Consider the following 23,714-nt stretch of genomic DNA (forward strand, 5'->3'; position numbering starts at 1 on the left):
TCTCACCCCACAGCCCTGTGGAAAGAAATGTGTGTTTTTTGCCAATTTGAACCGCACACTTGTTGTTTGTGTACATGGATTTTATAATTTTGTATGTTTCCCCCCCAACACTTTCCATCAAGTTGTATAGCAGACCCTCATGCCAAATTGAGTCAATCTTTTTTTAAATCAACAAAGCATGAGAAGACTTTACCTTTGTTTTGTTTAGTCTGTTTGTCAATTAGGGTGTGCAAGGTGAATACGTGGTCTTTCTTACAGTAATTTGGTAAAAATCCAATTTTACATTTGCTCAGTACATTGCTTTCACTTAGGAAATGTACAAGTCTGCTGTAAATGATAATGCAGAGGATTTTCCCAAGGTTGCTGTTGATGCATATCCCACGGTAGTTATTGGGGTCAAATTTGTCTCCACTTTTGTCGATTGAGGTGACCAGTCCATGGTTCCAAATATTGGGGAAGATGCCAGAGTTAAGGATGATGTTAAAGAGTTTAAGTATAGCCAATTGGAATTTGTGGTCTGTATATTTTATAATTTCATTTAGGATACTATCAACACCACAGGCCTTCTTGGGTTGGAGGGTTTGTATTTTGTCCTGTAGTTCATGTAATACAAGAATTGAGTGTGTTCTGGTAGTCTTTAATAGTTTCTAAGATTCTAAGATTGTCACGCCCTGACCTTAGAGCTTTTTATGTCTCTATTTTGGTTTGGCCAGGGTGTGATTTGGGTGGGCATTCTATGTTCCTTTTTCTATGTTTTTGCATTTCTTTGTTTAGGCCGGGTATGGTTCTCAATCAGGGACAGCTGTCTATCGTTGTCGCTGATTGGGAACCATACTTAGGTAGCTTTTTCCCACAGGGTTTTTGTGGGTAGTTAATTTCTGTTTAGTGTTTTGCACCTTTCAGGACTGTTTCGGTTATTCCCTTTGTTATAGTGTTCAGTTTTAATAAAGAAGGCATGAACACTTACCACACTGCGCTTTGGTCCGATGATTCCTCTTCTTCAGATGACGAATACAGTTACAAAGATTTGCATTTGATCATGTATATGTTTTTGCTGTTTGTTCTTTGATATAGGGCCAAAAAAGATTGGAGAAGTGGTTTATCTATACTGCTCCATTTAGGATAGATAACTCTCCGTGTTGATTGTTTAGTGTTTTCCAATTTTCCCAGAAGGGGTTAGTCTATGGATTCTTCAACTACATTGAGCTGATTTCTGACGTGTTGTTCCTACTGTAGTATTTTTGTGATTCACCATAGTGAAGGCATAGGCTCAGGTTTTCTGGGTCTCTATGTTTTTGGTTGGATAGGTTTCTCAATTTCTTTCTTAGGTTTTTGTATTCTTCATCAAACCATTTTGTCATTGTGAAATTGTTAGATTTCATAGGGAAGCTCAGAGGTCAAATATACTGATTAGGTTTTCGACTGCCAAATGTACACCTTCGCTATTACAGTGAAAGGTTTTTTAATGGCATCAGACCGAGGCTCTGCATCTGTCCTCGTGCTCCTAGACCTTAGTGCTGCTTTTGATACCATCGATCACCACATTATTTTAGAGAGATTGAAAACCCAAATTGGTCTACACGGACAAGTTCTGGCCTGGTTTAGATCTTATCTGTCGGAAAGATATCAGTTTGTCTCTGTGAATGGTTTGTCCTCTGACAAATCAACTGTAAATGTTGGTGTTCCTCAAGGTTCTGTTTTAGGACCACTATTGTTTTCACTATATATTTTACCTCTTGGGGATGTCATTCGAAAATATAATGTTAACTTTCACGGCTATGCGGATGACACACAGCTGTACATTTCAATGAAACATGGTGAAGCCCCAAAATTGCCCTCGCTCGAAGCATGTGTTTCAGACATAAGGAAGTGGATGGCTTCATATGTTCTACTTTTAAACTCAGACAAAACAGAGATGCTTGTTCTAGGTCCCAAGAAACAAAGAGATCTTCTGTTGAATCTGACAATCAATCTTAATGCTTGTACGTTCGTCTCAAATAAAACTGTGAAGGACCTCGGCGTTACTCTGGACCCTGATCTCTCTTTTGAAGAACATATCAAGACTGTTTCAAGGACAGCTTTTTTCCACGTAACATTGCAAAAATCAGAAACTTTCTGTCCAAAAATGATGCAGAAAAATGTATCCATGCTTTTGTCACTTCTAGGTTAGACTACTGCAATGCTCTACTTTCCGCCTACCTGGATAAAGCACTAAATAAACTTCAGTTAGTGCTAAATACCGCTGCTAGAATCCTGACTAGAGCCAAAAAATGTGATCATATTACTCCAGTGCTAGCCTCCCTACACTGGCTTCCTGTCAAGGCAAGGGCTGATTTCAAGGTTTTACTGCTAACCTACAAAGCATTACATGGGCTTGCTCCTACCTATCTCTCTGATTTGGTCCTGCCGTACATACCTACACGTACTGAACGGTCACAAGACGCAGGCCTCCTAATTGTCCCTAGAATTTCTAAGCAAACAGCTGGAGGCAGGGCTTTCTCCTATAGAGCTCCATTTTTATGGAATGGTCTGCCTACCCATGTGAGAGACGCAAACTTGGTCTCAACCTTTAAGTCTTTACTGAAGACTCATCTCTTCAGTGGGTCATATGATTGAGTGTAGTCTGACCCAGGAGTGTGAAGGTGAACGGAAAGGCTCTTGAGCAACGAACTGCCCTTGCTGTCTCTGCCTGGCCGGTTCCCCTCTTTCCACTGGGATTTTCTGCCTCTAACCCAATTACAGGGCCTGAGTCACTGGCTTACTAGGGCTCTTTCATACCGTCCCTAGGAGGGGTGCGTCACTTGAGTGGGTTGAGTCACTGATGTGATCTTCCTGTCTGGGTTGGCGCCCCCCCTTGGGTTGTGCCGTGGCGGAGATCTTTGTGGGCTATACTCGGCCTTGTCTCAGGATGGTAAGTTGGTGGTTGAAGATATCCCTCTAGTGGTGTGGGGGCTGTGCTTTGGCAAAGTGGGTGGGGTTATATCCTTCCTGTTTGGCCCTGTCCGGGGGTGTCATCGGATGGGGCCACAGTGTCTCCTGACCCCTCCTGTCTCAGCCTCCAGTATTTATGCTGCAGTAGTTTATGTGTCGGGGCTAGGGTCAGTTTGTTATATCTGGAGTACTTCTCCTGTCCTATCCGGTGTCCTGTGTGAATTTAAGTATGCTCTCTCTAATTCTCTCTTTCTTTCTTTCTCTCTCTCGGAGGACCTGAGCCCTAGGACCATGCCTCAGGACTACCTGACATGATGACTCCTTGCTGTCCCCAGTCCACCTGGCCGTGCTGCTGCTCCAGTTTCAACTGTTCTGCCTGTGATTATTATTATTTGACCATGCTGGTCATTTATGAACATTTGAACATCTTGGCCATGTTCTGTTATAATCTCCACCCGGCACAGCCAGAAGAGGACTGGCCAGCCCACATAGCCTGGTTCCTCTCTAGGTTTCTTCCTAGGTTTTGGCCTTTCTACGGAGTTTTTCCTAGCCACCGTGCTTCTACACCTGCATTGCTTGCTGTTTGGGGTTTTAGGCTGGGCTTCTGTACAGCACTTTGAGATATCAGCTGATGTACGAAGGGCTATATAAATAAGTTTGATTTGATTTTTCCAGGAAGTTGTCTAAACGATTGAAGAAGTGATTTATCCATACTTGTCCCAAGTGGGCTCTTGAGTGGCGCAGTGGTTTAAGGCACTGCATCTCAGTGCAATATGTGTCACTGCAGTCCCTGGTTTGAATCCAGGCTGCATCACATCTGGCTGTGATTGGGAGTCCCATAGGGTGGCTCACAATTGGCCCAGTGTCACTGGGGTAGGCTTTCATTGTAAATACGAATTTGTTCTTAACTGACTTGCCTAGTTAAATTAAAAGGGATTGAATTTGTTGTTGCCTAATTGTTTTTTTGGTAGGTTTCCACACTACTTTCCTTCCATCTATAGCATTTCTTAATTTTATTCAGTTTCTTTGGCTTTGATGCCTCATGATTGAGTATTGCTCTGTTTAAGTCGACTGATTTTGCTGTGATCTGATAGGGATGTCAGTGGGATGACTATGAATGCTCTGAGAGACTCTGGGTTGAGGTCAGTGATAAAGTAGTCTACAGTACTACTGCCAAGAGATGAGCTATAGGTGTACCTACCGTAAGCGTCCCCTCGACGTCTACAATTGACTATGTACATACCCAGCGTGCGACAGAGCTGCAGAATTTGTGACCTGTTTTTCTTGGTTATGTTGTCGTAATTGTGCCTAGGGGGGCGTATGGGGAGGGAAGGCTGTCACCACCAGGTAGGTGTTGTCCCCCTGTGTGCTGAGGGTGTCAGGTTCTTGTCCAGTTCTGGAATTTGTCGCCACAGACTAGTACATGTACTTAGCCTGGAAATGATTCATTTCCCCCTCCAGGATGGATAAGCTGTCATCATTAATGTATGGAGATTCTAGTGGGGGGATATAGGTAGCACAGCAGGACATTTATTTCTGTTGAGATAATTTCCTTTTTAATTTCTAGCTAAATGTGAAATGTTCCTGTTTTGATTAATTTAATAGAGTGAGGTAGGTCTGCTCTATACCAAATTAGCATACCCCCTGAGTCCTTTCCCTGCTTTACTCCTGGTAGTTTGGTGGATGGGATTACCAGCTGTCTGTAACCTAGAGGGCAACCAGTGGGTCCATTTCCTCTATACCATGTTTCTTGTAGGATGACAATGTCTGTATTTCTGATTCATTTGGTGAATCCAGGTTCCTGCCCCTTAAGCCAAAGGCAGATGACCTCAGGCCTTGGATATCCCAGAATGAGATAATAGACTGCTGCACAATTAATCAAATGGCCACCCATACTATTTACATTTTTACACTACTGCTACTTGCTGTTTATTATCTATACATAGTCACATTACAAATTAACTACTTATTGTTATGTAATTTTCTTGTGTTTCTTTTTTATTTATTTACCATTTTTTACTTTAGTTTATTTAGTAAATATTTTCTTAACTATATTTCTTGAACTGCATTGTTGGTTAGGGGTTTGTAAGTAAGCATTTCACAGGCGTTGTGTTCCTCTCGCTCTGATCAAACAGATGTAATTTGAGAAACCCCAAAACATTCTACCGTGGTATCGTTTACCCAGGCGGGATTTTCATCTCTTTTATTTAAATCCTGGAATATAATAGACAGTGTTGGTTCTGTCGTTCCCCGCAGATAAAACAGTCCTCGCATTCCTCATGAAATGTATCTGTTGAGATTCGGGAGGGGTGGCCGCCAGGTGTTGGGTTACAGCGCGGAGGCCCCTCCCTGCTCTCTGGGATTTAGAGAGAGGGGTTGTTAGTCGGCGGCGGTAGGGCGGCAGCAGCAGCCCACAGCACCCATGTTCAGTGGAGAGTCAGTGGAAGGTGCCCCCAGATGACCGACGCAGACGTCTGGGAATGACAGCCGCTGTCACCGAGAGTGACAGCTTTCGCTCTCTGTCGCCGCACCTTGACTAGCCTTGACTATCCCCGGAGTGACGCGCTCTATCAGTCGCACGCCAAAGAAGTGACACGGAGCCGGTCAGAACTATGCCAGAGATGGAGAAAGGGAGACCGCCGGAAAACAAACGCAGTAGGAAACCCGCGCACCCCGTCAAGAGAGAGATCAACCAAGAGATGAAGGTGAGGGGAAATTAGTTATTTGGCATTTTTTTTAGCAGTGTTCTGTTTGTGAATAGTCTTAAGTAATGCCATGCTATGTTGTTGTCTTAGGTATCTTTGTATGTAGTGTTGTGTTGTCTCTCTTGTCGTTATGTGTGTTTTGTCCTATATTTTTATTTAATTTATTCTTCTTTTTAATCCCAGCCCCGGTGCCCGTAGGAGCCCTTTTGCCTTTTGGTAGGCCGTTATTGTAAATTATAATTTGTTCTTAACTGACTTGCCTAGTTAAATAAAGATGAGATAAAAATAAAAGTGCAGATTGAGACTTTTGAGACATTGGGAGAGAGCTCCGTGCGCACTAATCACACAGTTGGAGGCATTCACAGACGCCATGAAAACTTCGATTTGTTCTCATTGAAACAATTCAATTTGCTTATAATTGGATGCCGTTATATTATTGAATACTTCCGAAATAACGATGAATGATGATAATGATGATAATTTCATATGATGAAATAAGACAGCTATATTATATTACCTGGCCTTGCCACAATAAACCGACTTTCGGGAAATATAGCTTTCTGAGGGAATGAAAACGTGTGACTGTTTAATTAAAGTGTCACTCTTAGGTTATCTAATATTTGATGTCGTGTCCACTGAATGGTAGGTAGCCCTTCTGTAGTGACGCCATGTCAGTCCATCCGTAGCCTCGCGCAGCAAAGTCCAGTGGTGTTCCAGATGTGCGTCACCACCAAACCGCAAGAACACTTCACTTCTTCCCCGCTTCGGCTGTGCGCGCACTTGTTGTAGTAGGCTAGTTTACATGTTTACAACAATGTAACGTTGTAAAAAATAAATACATTCGAACGAACATACATAGTCACATCACTTGAGAATATCCGCTAGGGCAAAGGATCAATAGGCCGAACCTAAACAGGTAACCGTAGTAATTGTGCCCTTGGAAAGTGACTCAGAATCAGTTTCTTGGAAACTATGTCTACTGTTTTATTTGGTGATTCCAATTCAAAACAAAATTGAATATGATGGTATTGGTTTCAGTCCTACTGCTAGAGTGCAAGTCTTGTAGTAGGCTAGGCTACAAGCCCACATTTTGTCTGCCTTCAGTTTTATGAGTTCTGACATTGGCCACTGGGCACAGATGTCAGTTCAAAGTCTAGTTTTGATTTACATTTGGTTGAGTTGTCAACTATTGTGAATTCAACATTAAATTAAATGTAAACAATCGTCTTGTTTTGTGAGAGGAAATGTGCTCTTTTTGCGTAAGTGGTTTGGATGGTAGCTTTTGATATCCAGGGAGTGGTGTAGAATTGCAAATGAACTCATTTGAATGAAAACATGCTAAATGCCGTCTGTGCTTGATGTAAGTCAGCCCGGCCTGGATCTGAGCTGGATCTGGGGGTCGGCCCTGCGTTGTTGCCTTTGGTCAGGGTTCTTTCTGTGGGGCTTGTCACTCTCACAAAGCAAATGTTTGTCTGAACTGCCAATAAGAAACAATAACAACATTTGTGGGAAGTAAAGCACAGGGAGGAGAAAGAAAAAATTCCTGTCTCTCCCTAATGAGAAAATAGTGAGACAAAACAACACTGAATTCAATGTATTATAGGAGGACATGCCCTGATGGAACTGTTGATGTAGACTAGGCTAGTCCCACGGGATGCAGGCAGCACAGGCAGAGTACTACTTTGTGATTCTCAGACTTACAGGGAGCCACGTGGATCTACAAAACAGGCCTTGGGTGACCGCGGTAATGAACTGGGGCTGTTGGGCTTGAAGGTCAGTGGTATAAGTGTGTGATTATGAAATAGAGAAGGGTAGATGAAGAAAGACAGATGGACAGATATATTTTGTCTAACTCTCACACAGATCAGAGAGACAGACAGACACACACACACACAGTCAGAGAAACAGACAGACACACACAGACAGACAAAATATAACTCTCAGACAGACAGACAGACAGACAGATCACAGACAGACAGATCACAGACAGACAGACAAAATAGAACTCTCAGAGACACAGACAGACAGACAGACAGACAGACAGACAAAATAGAACTCTCAGACACAGACAGACAAAATAGAACTCTCAGAGACAGACAAACAAAATAGAAGACAGACAGACAGACGGTGATTTCAGGAGCTGTCTGTCTGTCTGCGGGCTGCTCCGGTCCAGTCCAGTGTTGTCTTAGTCAAGGGATCTATTTCAATACCACAGTCAAACCCACTCCTTCCATGCCAGACCGTAGCACAGCGCGGACACCAGATACCTGACTTTATTCATCGTTAGGCATATTTAGCTGGATATGATACCTCTACATACACACAAACACACCCGCACACACTTGGGGACACACACAATTCCTTTTCTTTGAGGCCCTGTCAGAGTGAGGAAAGCAGAGGGAAGAATCTGTAGTCAGTACCACAGCCCTGGTGTAACACTACAACAGGCAGACTGTCCACACTGGAAAAGGCTGAAACCCGAGAGGGAGTGCAGTGTCGGGTATCAGGGCTGGAAGGTGCCGGGTGGAGGGGGCAAGGGGAGAGGCAGAGGGAGGAGAGGGCAGGCGAGGGAGGGGACACACAAAGAGGGACTGGGTAGTGCTGGACACTTGGGAGAGGAGCAGGGGAGGGAGGGACTGGGTAGTGCTGGACACTTGGGAGAGGAGCAGGGGAGGGAGGGACTGGGTAGTGCTGGACACTTGGGAGAGGAGCAGGGGAGGGAGGGACTGGGGAGTGCTGGACACTTGGGAGAGGAGCAGGGGAGGGAGGGACTGGGGAGTGCTGGACACTTGGGAGAGGAGCAGGGGAGGGAGGCACTGGGGAGTGCTGGACACTTGGGAGAGGAGCAGGGGAGGGAGGGACTGGGGAGTGCTGGACACTTGGGAGAGGAGCAGGGGAGGGAGGGACTGGGGAGTGCTGGACACTTGGGAGAGGAGCAGGGGAGGGAGGGACTGGGTAGTGCTGGACACTTGGGAGAGGAGCAGGGGAGGGAGGGACTGGGTAGTGCTGGACACTTGGGAGAGGAGCAGGGCATTTCCGAGAACCGTGGGACCTAGCGGTGGTGTAAGGTGTCCTGCTCGGATTTCTGCTAATTTCAGATCGGATTTCTGCTCCAATCCCCACTCGCCTCAAAGCCACAGAGGAGACGAGGTGGGCGGATGAAAAGAGAGAGAGACCTTTGTGTTGTTTTCTTTCATATGGTCGGAATGTTTAAAAAGCCAGGATGTTCACTTCACAACACATCTGCTGAGAACACTTCTTTATTTTGTCTCTTTTTTCCCCAATTAAAAGAGCTAAACAAAGAATGATTCATATATTTTACACTGGTATTAGGTTGGAAAACTTTTCCGTCTCCTATTTAGCAAGAGTAAACAAACTGCAATACATCATGGAAAAAGAGTCATACTGTACTCCTCTGGGTTCCCTTGCTCATTTCATCCAGTCAGGGCTGGTCTGGAAGTCTAAAGAATCAGCACATTGATTCGCGACTGGAAGCTCTGGTTACATTTAAAGAGTGGGATAAAAAGTTCCACTAACAAACCTTGGATGTAAGGTCACTCACAACTGAACTTCACATTGGCTTAGCGTTAGCAAGCAGTGGCTCGGTTGTCCCATCTCCCGCCATGTCCGCTGACTGACATAACCTATAATGTTGCTCAGTGATTTATTTTCCATTTTTCCTTTTAGACGTTTGCAGAGAGCACCATGAATGAGCTCCTAGGCTGGTACGGCTATGACAAGTTGGAGCTCAGAGACTCCGAGGCCACCGAGATACGGAACTACCCCAACCGTGAGAGACGCCAGCAGCACGTCTCAGTTCTTAAAGGTGAGGGAAGGCCAGGGCCCTGTTCACTAGGCCACACCGGAGTAAAACGCTTTGCAATGGAGAGTGGAAATCTGTGTTTTAATTGGACAGGTAGTTCAGGTAGTACCTCCTTTTTCAAAACGATTCCTGCCTACTGAACACGACCCAAGGTAATTTGTTACGGTTGTATCCTTGTTTCACTCCCTTTCTACACGTTTACTGCCTACTGAACACGACCCAAGGTAATTTGTTAAGGTAGTATCCTTGTTTCACTCCCTTTCTAAACATTTACTGCCTACTGAATATGACCCAAGGTAATTTGTTACGGTAGTATCCTTGTTTCACTCCCTTTCTAAACGTTTACTGCCTACTGAACACGACCCAAGGTAATTTGTTACGGTAGTATCCTTGTTTCACTCCCTTTCTAAACGATTCCTGCCTACTGAACACGACCCAAGGTAATTTGTTACGGTAGTATCCTTGTTTCACTCCCTTTCTAAACGTTTACTGCCTACTGAACATTTGCTGCCTGCTGGGCATCTGTACAATACAGATAACATATTTAACAGAGGTCAGACGGAATTCACAGGTAACCCAGTAACAGAACATAGAGGTTGTTCAATCCAGACATATTACTTCACCCTTCTTATGTTTCACTTACTATCATTACAGTAAACCTGTGTGGATGGACTATTATCTTTCTACAGTTTTCAGTGTCATTGTTTTCTGTCCATGCCCTTTAGGCTGAATCTACATCTGTATTTAAATTGTGTGTGTGGAGTGGAAGTGGTGCCAAGAGAAACTGACTGAATTCAGATTCCATTTTTGTTGCCACTTTACATGACTTTATATGTATGTTAAGAACATAAATTCACTCTGAAGTGACCCTAGATATCCTGTGCCTTCCAGAAAACTCGGTGCCCAAATCCAAGAGCCTAGACAGCCCAATGACACTGGCCATGAGGAGTGGAGAGAGAGAATCATCCAGAGTCCCCTCTTCCTCCCCCGGTTCCTCCTCTCTGACCATCCCTAAGGAGCAAAAGAGTGCCCCCGTAATTGTCCCGCTTATAAAGCCATCGGCAGGTAGGGACAGGCCTGAAAAAATCTCTCTCTCTCACACACACACACACACACACACACACATCTACTGAGCATATGCAAACACACACCCTTTGTGTGATCAACTGGGTTAGAACCCATGTCTCCTGCACATCACAAAAGTGTTTTAGCCTGCCTAGCTAAAGTCTAGACATTATTCAGGAAGCTAACACAAGTCTTCAGGTAAGGTTCCTCATCACACAGGTGTGGTTCACTAAATCACCCGTTACACTCACATCATCATCATCATCATCATCATCATCATCATCATCATCACTACCATACGTAGCCTACGGTTCTTCAACACTCACACATCATCATCATCACTACCGTACGTAGCCTACGGTTCTTCAACACTCACACATCATCATCATCACTACCGTACGTAGCCTACGGTTCTTCAACACTCACACATCATCATCATCATCACTACCCTACGTAGCCTACGGTTCTTCAACACTCACACATCATCATCATCATCACTACCATACGTAGCCTACGGTTCTTCAACACTCACACATCATCATCATCATCATCACTACCATACGTAGCCTACGGTTCTTCAACACTCACACATCATCATCATCATCACTACCGTACGTAGCCTACGGTTCTTCAACACTCACACATCATCATCATCATCACTACGGTTCCACTACATCATCATCATCACACGGTTCTTCACACATCATCATCATCATCATCACTCACGGTTCTTCAAAACCACATCATCATCATCATCATCACTACCGTACGTAGCCTACGGTTCTTCAAAACTCACATCATCATCATCATCACTACCGTACGTAGCCTACGGTTCTTCAAAACTCACATCATCATCATCACTACCGTACGTAGCCTACGGTTCTTCAAAACTCACACATCATCATCATCATCACTACCGTACGTAGCCTACGGTTCTTCAAAACTCACACATCATCATCATCACTACCGTACGTAGCCTACTCACACATCATCATCATCACTACCATACGTAGCCTACGGTTCTTCAACACTCACACATCATCATCATCACTACCGTACGTAGCCTACGGTTCTTCAAAACTCACACATCATCATCATCACTACCGTACGTAGCCTACGGTTCTTCAACACTCACAAACTCCTTAAATCCTCATCTTCATCATCAAACACACTTCACATGTTGATGTTGATTCCTCTCCCCTTTGGCTCTGTCTGCAGTGGAAGACGTGCAGAATGTTCAGATAGTGTGTGTGTGGTGTCAGAAGGAGGGGGTGAAGCGCTACTCTCTCTGTATGGGCACCGAGCTGAAGAGCTTCTGTAGTGAGAAGTGCTTCGCCGCCTGCCGACGGGCCTACTTCAAACGCAACAAGGTGAGGGATTCAACCTTGGTTCAACTTTATTTCAACTTGGAATCAATCGGACAATTTTAGGTCAGACAAAACTGACTTGTCAACTGCAGCAGTTCAGATGGAGAAAATGACACACACACACACACACACACACAGTGTTTTTTTTATGGACAGGCCAGTGTTTTGAGGGTGGGAAGGGGTCAACGTTTGCAGAGGACACTTAGTTAGTATCAGTTACGGCTTAATGGAGGAAGGGCCAGTCATAATGTGGCTTGGGTCTGGAGGATCGGGAAGCAACAGGGAAACAGTGCCTAAACACAACTCCACTCCTATACACAACTCCACTCCTATACACAACTCCACTCCTATACACAACTCCACTCCTATACACATTACAACCATTTTTCACCCTCCATCCAAGACATGGGTACCCTCTCTTAGAGGCGCGGGGGTGTCAGGCAAGGCTATCCCCTTTCACCGTTCCTGTTGTTTTGTCGAGCTAGGTTTTATTCACACGACAACAGACAGGGAGGGAAAGGGTGGAGGGGGGGTCGTCTGCTGCCTACCTGCAACAAACCCTTTAGTTGGTGGAAGTGGGGATGGAACTGTGGCCGTTGGCTTGTCCCTGCTTGTTACTTGGAGGGAGAAGGGCAGAGGGCCTGGGGGTGAGGTGTCCACTTTCAGTGCATACCTTACCTGCATCTGCTTCATGTTTCGTAACTCCACACGTCTCAATGGGTCACAAAGAAGGGACCATTGAGAATAAAATGAGGGTTCAGGCTTGTCATCTACTTTATCTTACTGAAACATTCCAAAATGTTACCAAAACTTTTTTTAAACAGTCCCTTTGTTTCAGTGACCTCAAAGCCCATAGGTCAATGTACTCTGTTACTTTGAACCGCTATGACAAGGCAAATTGTGCAGTGGTTATTTTGGGATTGGTTATGTAAGTTTGTTTTAATGACCAACCACGGGAGCCTTGATGATTTAAAGCAACTGCTACTTCATCAACACTTGATGCTTAAATCCCATAGTGGATACTACTGAATCCAGGCTCTAGTCTGAAACAGCTTTAACACAATCTGGTGTCCTGTTCATTAGGGCACACAATGTTTTGCAACAGAGATCAAAAATGAATGCTTTGTTATTGGACAAATCCAGCTAGTCCATCCCAGATTTGTTTGTTTCGTTTGGTGCCTAATGAACATGACCCAGCTCTTGATAGTTTGTTTTAAGTGTATAATGATGCAGCTTTGCCCCACTCTGTCAGGCCCGGGATGAGGACCTCCATGTAGGGGAGAGGTCCCCCCAACACACCACTGCTGATGACTCACCACGACTCGTGCTGAACAGTGGAGGTGCCAGAGTAAGAACAAAACACAATCCACTTCGTAGAAATATAATATACTTTTTAAATAGTTTAGCTCAAAGACTAGTTATGCATTAATGCATGTTTGTCTTTGAGAGCTACTTCAAAACATGTGGGGGCAGTTTCTAGGACACAGATTAGGGGACAGTTCCTAATACACAGATTAAGGGGCAGTTTCCTAAAACACAGATTAAAGGACATTTCCAGGACACAGGTTAAGGGGCAGTTTCCTAAAACACAGATTAAAGGACATTTCCAGGACACAGGTTAAGGGGCCGTTTCCAGGACACAGATTAAGGGGCAGTTTCTAGAACACAGATTAAGGGGCAGTTTCTAGGACACAGATTAGGGAACAGTTCCTAAAACACAGATTAAGGGGCCGTTTCTAGGACACAGATTAAGGGACAGTTTCTATAACACAGATTAAGGGGCAGTTTCTAGGATACAGATTAAGGGGCAGATTCTAGGACACTGATTAAACCTAGTCCTAGACTAAAAATAATTATTGATGGAGATTCTCCATTGAGTTTGCTTTTTAGTCTACGACTAGGCTTAACTGTGGGTCTGTGAAACCGCCCTTTAAAGGGATAGTTCAGGGATGTTACATATAGTATTTCCATATTTGTTTCCTTACCTTTGCCAACAATTAGCAACATTAGCCATGTCATTTAATCTCGCCTGTTAGCATGGATTATTTTTCATGCCCAAATCAGCTCAAAATAACACAATCAATTTAATATGATTTGGTCATGACATTTAACACATGCTGAACGGGGGAGATTGATTTACATGGGGAATTTGTCCCAAAATGCGAATGTTGCTAATTGTTGGAAGTGGCTAGGTTAACAAAATCAGTATGGATTGCAGTCACTCCTTGGCCATAAACTTCTTACAAGGTAAAAAAAATTAAAAAATATCAACATTTGTAAAAATTCCTGAACTATGCCTTTACAAGCTTTGTGAATAAAGCAGCTTTTCACAATACTGTCATAAAGAATATTCCATATTTTATATTACCATTTCTACGACATATAGACACCATTCATTTGCGTTTTCCTTTTCACATGTCACTTAAGTAACTCTTCACAGTCTCTCTCGCCTGTACCGCAGGTGTGCAACTGGTGCAAGCACGTCCGCCACACCAAAGAGTACCTGGACTTTGGCGCCGGTGAGGAGCGGCTCCAGTTTTGCAGCACCAAGTGTCTGAACCAGTACAAGATGGATGTGTTCTACAGAGAGGCCAGGGCCACTCTCACCAGCTCCAGCCCAGGAAGACCAACCCAGGAGGGGAGACCCGAGTCCACCGGAGGGGTCCAGAACCAGAAGCTCCTGACCCCTGAATCGTGGAGCAGCAATGCTGGGGACGTGAGGGGGACGACCAGGTCGCCCAAAGGTCAGACGCCGATCAATGGTACAGCGGCACCAAGGACTGTGTCTCCATCCGAGGCGTCATCTTCGTCATTGAAGGTTAACATTTCAGGACTGAGGCGCCTGGAGAGGCACGTCCTGCCACCACCCGCGCAGGTAGCGAGCCACCACCCCGCCCCCCCCCCTCCTCACCCCCCCATGGAGCACCACAAGGCCATGCCTCAGATCCCGCTGCCCTTCATCCGGCCCCCTCTCCACGCCCAGGGCCTGAAGAGCCCCCTGGCCCAACCCCCAGGGGCCACCTGGCCCCCTTCCAGCCCCATCCACCAGCCTCCCCTCACTCCCCCATCACCCCCACCAACCCCACCTCCAGCCCCCATCGGCCACCTCCATGAACCCACCCGGAATACACCCCTACCCGGGGGCCTACTTCCCAGGCTTGCACTCCCCCCCTATCAACATGATGGGGCTCCGTGGCCCCGTGCCCATGCTCCCTATGATGAACTTCGGGGGATGGCCGTCTTTAGGCCCCTTCTTCCCCCAGGCCACGGTCCTGGTGCCCTACCCCATCATTGTACCAATCCCAGTCCCCATCCCCATCCCTATCCCAATACCCATACCCCCTAAATCTGCTCCTCCAGAAGCCCCAGGGGTCCCCCACAGTGGGGTTATCCAGCCCGTGCCGGAGGGGATAGAGGGGGGACGCTCCAGGGGTGTCAATTTGCCTTGTCCCAAGAGCTTGGCGGCCAACAGATTGGGTAGAACCACCAACCAGGGTCTCCCCTCACCCTCAGACCACCCCAGAAGGGACATCACAGATTGGGTGAAGTCGGAGAGGCAGGCTCAGTCACCCATGTCGATCCCTCACAGTGCAGTGTCCTCCCCCAGGGCTCGCTACGATGCTTCCCCATCTTCCACCTCAGTGATTGAGGGGCTGTCAGACTTTAAGCTGAGCCAGCAGCAGCAGCCAGAGAGGCAGGTCATCCAGAGAGTGCTCCAGAGGACCCCGGTCAAGCTGGAGCCCAACCCCCACGGAGTGGTGGACCTGTCGGGTCCGGGTGAGCCCGGAATGGGGCAAGGCACCAGGCTGGTGGATACCAGAGTGGACCACCACAACCACCACCATGACATTATCAAACCCACCCCTCCACTAACCCAGTCACCCCCTCTTCTGCACAACACCGCCTACCCCCAGAGCCCTAACATACGACCCCCCTCAGACACCCCACCAACTCCCAGAGGGGAATGCAGCAGCCCTCCCTGCGATACCGCCACCCCCTCCCCCTCAACACTCCCAGACGTCCCCAAACAAACAACACCGTCATCATCCCCCGATCCTCCTCCCAGCCCAGACTCCTCCCAGTCTCAGAGAGAGGCCCCGCCTCTTGGCCCTGACGCCGCCCTCAGTGAGCTGGAGGCAGTCAAAGAGAACAGCTGCTCCAATGGCCAGGTCCAGCTTCCATCCCTCCCCACCAGCCAATCAGAGGGGCCCTCGGCCGCTGGCGACTCCGAGGACCCCCACGTCCCAGATGAGGACCATGCCTATGCCCTGCCCACCCCCAACCTTACACCCACCAGAACGGGCGGTGCCCCCACCACTCTCCTCCTGCCCAAGCTTAGGGACAAGGGTGTTCTACTATGCCCACCGAGTGTGGCTGGGCCTGGGGATATGGAGCCTGCTCTGAAGAGACGGTGCCTCCGCATCCGAGATCAGATCAAGTAGGGAAGGGAGGTAGGTGTCTCTTGTTACAACAGGTTTTTGGGACACTAACGCAATGGCGATGTTAGAGAGGAATCGGAATGAGAAAGACAGAAGACGTGAAAATTAGGTAAAGGAACTTTCATAAAGATGAAATAAGATTAGAAGGCACACAATTAACTGTTTCACTCTATCACCAACATTCTCACACACACACACACACAGAGAGAGAGAACCCCGTAGGAAGCAAGCAGACATCCAAACAAAGCACGGTCACAGGCCCTGCCTGATTAGGTGATGCCTTTTCAAAGTGACTCTCACTTTCTCTATGCTCTGCCCCTTCCTCTGGCCTAGCTATAACCCTAGAGCTGTCTGTCTGCCCCTTCCTCTGGCCTAGCTATAACCCTAGAGCTGTCTGTCTGCCCCTTCCTCTGGCCTAGCTATAACCCTAGAGCTGTCTGTCTGTCTGCCCCTTCATCTGGCCTAGCTATAACCCTAGAGCTGTCTGTCTGCCCCTTCCTCTGGCCTAGCTATAACCCTAGAGCTGTCTGTCTACCCCTTCCTCTGGCCTAGCTATAACCCTATAGCTGTCTGTCTGTCTGCTCCTTCCTCTGGCCTAGCTACAACCCTAGAGCTGTCGGTCTGTCTGTCTGTCTGCCCCTTCCTCTGGCCTAGCTATAACCCTAGAGCTGTCTGTCTGTCTGCCCCTTCCTCTGGCCTAGCTGTATCCGTAGAGTTGTCTGTCTGCCCCTTCCTCTGGCCTAGCTATAACCATAGAGCTGTCTGTCTGCCCCTTCCTCTGGCCTATCTATAACCCTAAAGCTGTCTGTGTCTGTCTGCCCCTTCCTCTGGCCTAGCTGTATCTGTAAAGCTGTCTGTCTTCCCCTTCCTTTGGTCTAGCTATAACCCTAGAGCTGTCTGTCTGTCTGCCCCTTCCTCTGGCCTAGCTATAACCCTAGAGTTGTCTGTCTGTCTGCCCCTTCCTCTGGCCTAGCTATAACCCTAGAGCTGTCTGTCTGTCTGCCCCTTCCTCTGGCCTAGCTATAACCCTAGAGCTGTCTGTCTGCCCCTTCCTCTGGCCTAGCTGTATCTGTAAAGCTGTCTGTCTGCCCCTTCCTTTGGCCTAGCTATAACCCTAGAGCTGTCTGTCTGCCCCTTCCTCTGGCCTAGCTATAACCATAGAGCTGTCTGTCTGTCTGCCCCTTCCTCTGGCCTAGCTATAACCCTAGAGCCATCTGTCTGTCTGTCTGTCCCTTCCTCTGGCCTAGCTATAACTCTAGAGTTGTCTGTCTGCCCCTTCCTTTGGCCTAGCTATAACTCTATAGAGTTGTCTGTCTGCCCCTTCCTTTGGCCTAGCTATAACCATAGAGCTGTCTGTCTGCCCCTTCCTCTGGCCTAGCTATAACCCTAAAGCTGTCTGTCTGTCTGTCCGCCCCTCCCTCTGGCCTAGCTATAACCTTAGAGCTGTCTGTTTGCCCCTTCCTTTGGCCTAGTTGTATCTGTAAAGCTGTCTGTCTGCCCCTTCCTCTGGCCTAGCTATAACCTTAGAGCTGTCTGTTTGCCCCTTCCTTTGGCCTAGCTGTATCTGTAAAGCTGTCTGTCTGCCCCTTCCTTTGGCCTAGCTGTATCTGTAAAGCTGTCTGTCTGCCCCTTCCTTTGGCCTAGCTGTATCTGTAAAGCTGTCTGTCTGCCCCTTCCTTTGGCCTAGCTATAACCCTAGAGCTGTCTGTCTGTCCATTCCTCTGGCCTAGCTATAACCCTAGAGTTGTCTGTCTGCCCCTTCCTCTGGCCTAGTTGTATCTGTAAAACTGTCTGTCTGCCCCTTCTTCTGGCCTAGCTATAACCCTAGAGTTGTCTGTCTGCCCCTTCCTCTGGCCTAGCTATAACCCTAGAGTTGTCTGTTTGCCCCTTCCTCTGGCCTAGTTGTATCTGTAAAGCTGTCTGTCTGCCCCTTCCTCTGGCCTAGCTATAACCCTAGAGCTGTCTGTCTGTCTGCCCCTTCCTCTGGCCTAGCTATAACCCTAGAGCTGTCTGTCTGTCCCTTCCTCTGGCCTAGCTGTAACCCTAGAGTTGTGAGGAGTGCCAAGTTACTGAGATTCTCTCTCTTTGGCGCCATTCTCTTTAGTGGCCATGCGCATATTGTGTGACCCGTGTGTGTGTGTGTGTCTCCATTGCACCGTACAAGTTCAATCAAACAGTGCCGCATTCAAATCCGTTTTGAATCCAGGTCTGGTGAGAAAGTATGTTTGAGTGTGTCTGAGTGAGGTCCACTGGTCAGCAGCTCACCAAGCACACCACGCTGTGATATTATTTTCTCCTATGAGCCTCCACTCTTCTGCCCCAGCCGTCTTTCTGGTGTTGTCGTGGAGACAGTGGCGATCGTCAGACTTGGCGGCGCTGTGGATGTTTGTGTGCTGTGAATATGAGAGCCAGCCCTCAGTGATAGAGCTCTGGGGCTTCAGAAAATGGAGCAGTAGAACCGGAGAGATCCGGCTCCGTGTGTCATCATAATGACTGGCCCAGGCCCCGGCTCTCGGTATAGTGGTGTGGAATCTTCTCCTCTCATTAAGTAGCATTCTCTCATCTTCTCTCTCCCCTCTCTTCTCTCCTCTTCTCATTCTTTTCTCCTCTCCTCTCTACTTTCTCCTCTTCTCTTCCCTCCTCTCCTCTCTCTTCTCTTCTCCTTTCCTCTCATCTCCCATTTCCTTCTCTCTCCTCACAGCTTCTTCTTCTTCTTCCATTGAACCAGATGTTCTATGGAAGACATACAGTACATTACAGTAACAACCCTAACGACCAATCAGATTGGAACCCTCCTTACTTTCGACCAATCAGATTGTTCTCCGTGTTCCCCTTTCCAGATTGTTCATTCAAATGGTCCCGTTGCTACCCAGAGCTGTGTGTGATTATGTGCTCATGTTTCAGTTTTACATCATGGGCTTAATGTACACATGATGACCGAAAAGGTTTTCATTTCCAGTTACCTCTACTTACTCCCCTTTCCCATCGCATGTCAAAAACCTTGAAAGGTCAAGGGTCATCTTAATAAAAGATGGCTATTGACAGAGAGTGACACATAACCCCATAACTGGTTTTAACTGGTTTAACTCCCAACAACGACATGCCAGAAGTATTAAACGATTTGCTTTTGCAGAGAACGATGTCCCTGCTTCACCCTTTGTCATTTGTTGTGGTTTTGCGCGGTCCTCCGTTTCCCTTAGTAACCAATACATATGAAAATCATAGTGTGTTGCCAGCATTGCGCAGACGGATTTATTGCTTGGTGTTCTATGTAAGGGGAGCCGGTGTGTGTGTGTGTGTGTGTGTGTACATACGTGCACGCGTGCCCGTGTGTAATGGGAGCTGGGCTGCGTTCATAGTCGACTGATTTTAGTTTAGCACCTCTCAGCGCCAAGGGGAATATGGTTATCTAGTTCCATTGTGTTCACTGCTAAAAGTCTTCTTAAAAAAAACATTTAAAGTATTTTAGCTCTGACAGAATCAACAGGCCAACTGGAGGATTGGAGGATTTCACCTCAGGAAATAGGCCGGTTTCGTCTCAGTTTTCCCTGCCTTTATTTGGGCTATTTTATTGCCATGCGGAAATGGATCCCTCCACATTGGTTTTTGCAGAGCGTTTGAAACTAAAACGGAGAGGGACACAGGCAGTAGAGTTAGAGAGTGCAGAGAGCAATGGCTTCTTGGCCCCTCGTACGTGTGCGTGTACATGTGTGCGTGTGTGTGTGTGTGCTCTTGTCCGCATGTGCATTTTTACTCCCCAAAAAGTCCTGCAAATTCACAAAAACAAAGCTGTTTGTGTGTGTGTGGTGTGTGTTTGTGCGTGCGTGCGTGTGTGTGTGGTGTGTGTCTGTGCGTGCGTGTATGTATGTATGTGTGTGTGTGTGTGGTGTGTGTCTGGCGTGCGTGTATGTATGTGTGTGTGTCTGTGAGTGCGTGCGTGTATGTATGTGTGTGTGTGGTGTGTGTCTGGCGTGCGTGTATGTATGTGTGTGTGTGTGGTGTGTGTCTGGCGTGCGTGTATGTATGTGTGTGTGTCTGTGAGTGCGTGCGTGTGTGTGTGTGGTGTGTGTCTGTGTGTGCGTGCGTGCGTGTATGTATGTGTGTGTGTGGTGTGTGTCTGGCATGCGTGTATGTATGTGTGTGTGTGTCTGTGTGTGCGTGCGTGTATGTATGTATGTGTGTGTGTCTGAGTGCGTGCGTGTATGTATGTGTGTGTGGTGTGTGTCTGTGCATGCGTGCGTGTATGTATGTGTGTGTGTGGTGTGTGTCTGTGTGTGCGTGCGTGTATGTATGTGTGTGTGTATGCATGTGTTCAGCACAGATGTTCTTGGTTTGATAGTGCCCTAAACCTCATTCTCACAGTGACTGGGTGGATTAAGGAAGGGAGGATTGATAGGCGGCAGATTGATAGATGGCAGACTGTAATATGGATGTAAATGGAACTGAAATTGACATCTTTCTCGCTCTCATCCCTGCCTCTCCCTGTCTTTCTCTCTCCGTTTTCCTCTCTCTCTCTCTCTGTATGTAATGTACAGCGGTACCAGATCCAGTGCCCCGCCCTCTTGGGTACATCACCAGCACCAACGCCCTCCCTCCAACCCATTACTCAGCCACCTGGGAGATCAACTCCACCCTTCTTCTGACCCCGACGTGCCAATCAAGGAAGCAGTCCAATGGGAGAAGCAGTCCAATGGGAGAAGCAGTCCAAGAGCTCAATGTGAACTTCCAGTACATTCACAGCACAAGTGTGTGTGTGTGTGTGTGTGTGTGTGTGTGCTGTATGTACCTTTATGTGGCATTTCTGGACCTTCCCAAGAGACAGACAATTCCATCTCTGATCTCTCCCATAGTCCAGGAGCCTATGAAGCCAGCCCAAAGAGCCCACTCAGCCCAGTTCCAATCCTCAGCCATAGTCAGGGGCTCTACACTGCACTAGATGGTAGGCTGCTAGGCTACGATCAGCAGCCTTGTGTGGTCTTCTCCAATGGAGACTGAACCTGATCTCTTTCCTGGGGAAATGGTTTGTTTTCTCTGCCCGGCTCCACACAAAGAGCCACATTGTTCCTCTCCCCCATATCCCACACTGACTCTCCTACTCTGGTTTTGGGTTACCTGGCTAACAGGGGCTCAGGCTTCAGGAGGAGTTTGTCTTTTTAAATTGTTCTGTCTGACGGAGGGCCAGGAATAAGTGTGTACCCTTCTCCTTCTTTCCTGTCCTTTCCACCCCGCAGTCCCCTCTCCAATGGTACACACACTAGTCCTAAAGTGTAACTCTGACACCAATTGCTTGTTAATGTCCTCTTCCCCTCCTATTTCCCCCCTCTATGGACGAGGGGACGAGGGTCAGTTCAGCACATTTTTCTCTGGTGGTTTTCTGTTTGAAAGAGGGATGGAGTCCCTTGGGGCAATGAAAAATGACAAAATAATTAACTGTAAACTATGTAATATGATAATGAAAGAGAGTCCCATATATCATGAAATCCACTATTTGTGACTTGCCTGAGACCGGAAGACTTGTGTCAGCTCCCCGAAACTAATGCCTAGGTTTTGGCTCGAAGGGCTAACACAGTCTTGTGGTGCGCCGGAGACCCAGCTTTCGAACCCAGTCATTTGATTTACAACACTGACTCGGCCATGGGACAGGGGTAGATCATTTCAGTGTCCAAACCTACTCACTCTGTTGACGCTCTTTATCTTACTCAGATGACTCCTTTTGGTGGGTTTGGGCAGTCATGTTACCAGCCATGGTATTATTTTCAACTGTCAAAGGCTGCAAAAAAGCAGCTATCAGTATTACAGTTTCCCCTAGTCTGGGGGTTTATAATGATGATACTAACTATAAGCCTGGTCCCAGATCTGTTCATGCTGTCTTGCCCACTCTTCTGGTCATTGTCATGCCAAACAGCACAAACAGATCTGGGATTAGCCTGAAAACGATCTAGTGGTAGCATCATCATCTGGAGGCCTTGCCAACACTCATCGTCACATTGTGAGAATTCACTTTTAGTTTTTGCTTTACATAGACTTTGACTTTATAATAATTTATGAATGATGCCTTCATAGATCTCCAGAAAGTGCTTTATTGATTTTTATTTCGATTCTGATTATTATACTGTATTTGTTTGCGAGTGCCGAAGCTCTTACCAGTGTCCAAATGTTTTGTTTGAATTTGTCCACTAGAGTGCAGTGTCTGTCTATGGAACATAGCAACTACCTGTCTCATATACCTTATATAAATAGAGTTTTCAATAGCGTACACAATTGTTCATTCAACCATACATTTACTGACAATTATAAGTCTTGTCTTTTTTCACGACAGCCCAGTTTCAACAATGCCTCGATCCAGCCACAGAACATCACCTATTGCCATCACTATAGCCAAAGTAGAACATTGCCACAACCATAGAAATACAATTCCTAGAAGGATGTCCCCATTCAAGTCAATGAGGCCATAATGGGTCATTCTATTTCTATGGCCACAACAACATTGCCAAGTCATTGGCTGGAAAGCAGACTCCTTGCTGCGGGGGAGTGACCACACTGGCTTTCCAGGGTCTTTCTATAGTCATGACCTCGAATAGCCTCCTGACCCACACTCCCCTCTCTCGCACACCCACACAAACACGCACACACATGCCTCTGCAATCTCGAAACTGCATTCCAAAAAGCACGTCAATCAGCATGTGTAACCATGGTGAAAAGTAGCTAATTCCAGTCAACATGCTCACCCCAGGTTATACCCTGTAGTGTCATTGTAATCTTAGTCTGGCCAAGGGACTGTGTCAACAACTATATGAGTCGTGGTGGCGTCACTTGGCATCTCTATACTATCAGTCTTGTGATATCGGGGATAGTCCCCTAGCCATACCTTTAGTGCAGTGTTTCCCAACCCTGGTCCTCCAGGACCCCCAACACTACACAGTTTAGTTGTAGACCTTGACAAACACACCTCATTCAAGTCATTGAGGGCTTGATGATTAGTTGACAAATGAATAAGGTGTTTTTGTCCGTGGTTACAATAAAAATGTGTGCTGTTGGGGGTGTTGGGAAACACTGCTTTAGTGGCCAAGAAGTGAACAAAAAACTGCCATGGTATATTACACATCTGCCTATAGTAACTAACTCAAACCCTAACCCTATAGTATACTACACCTACCATCACTGTCCCTCATCTCTTTATTCAAGACTGTGGGGGGGAAATTGGGAAGAACAAAAGTTGTCTGAAACCCATAGATTGTGGACTCGGGACACTCATTGAACATGTAAGGCACCGTATAATTCACCGATTGTTTGTATTTAGGCCTAAATTAATAGCATCAACTGGGAGCTGTTTGGTGGAGACCTATTTGTAAAGTGAATAAAGGCTATTCTGAGAACAACAACA

At 46.8% G+C, this 23,714-nt stretch overlaps 1 protein-coding gene across 1 annotated transcript; it reads left to right on the forward strand.

Annotated features, from left to right (window-relative positions):
- The first annotated feature begins 5,295 nt into the window (after positions 1 to 5,295).
- Positions 5,296 to 23,714, forward strand: LOC115107548 (sine oculis-binding protein homolog B-like). The gene is given in 8 exon segments (XM_029630950.2): positions 5,296 to 5,636; positions 9,324 to 9,462; positions 10,351 to 10,524; positions 11,743 to 11,894; positions 13,144 to 13,239; positions 14,353 to 14,943; positions 14,945 to 16,342; positions 20,866 to 23,714. Coding segments are annotated over 7 exon segments (2,634 nt in total). The 5' UTR covers positions 5,296 to 5,543; the 3' UTR covers positions 16,334 to 16,342; positions 20,866 to 23,714.

This window comes from Oncorhynchus nerka, linkage group LG24 (assembly GCF_034236695.1).
Source record: "Oncorhynchus nerka isolate Pitt River linkage group LG24, Oner_Uvic_2.0, whole genome shotgun sequence".
In the NCBI taxonomy this organism is placed as follows: domain Eukaryota; kingdom Metazoa; phylum Chordata; class Actinopteri; order Salmoniformes; family Salmonidae; genus Oncorhynchus; species Oncorhynchus nerka.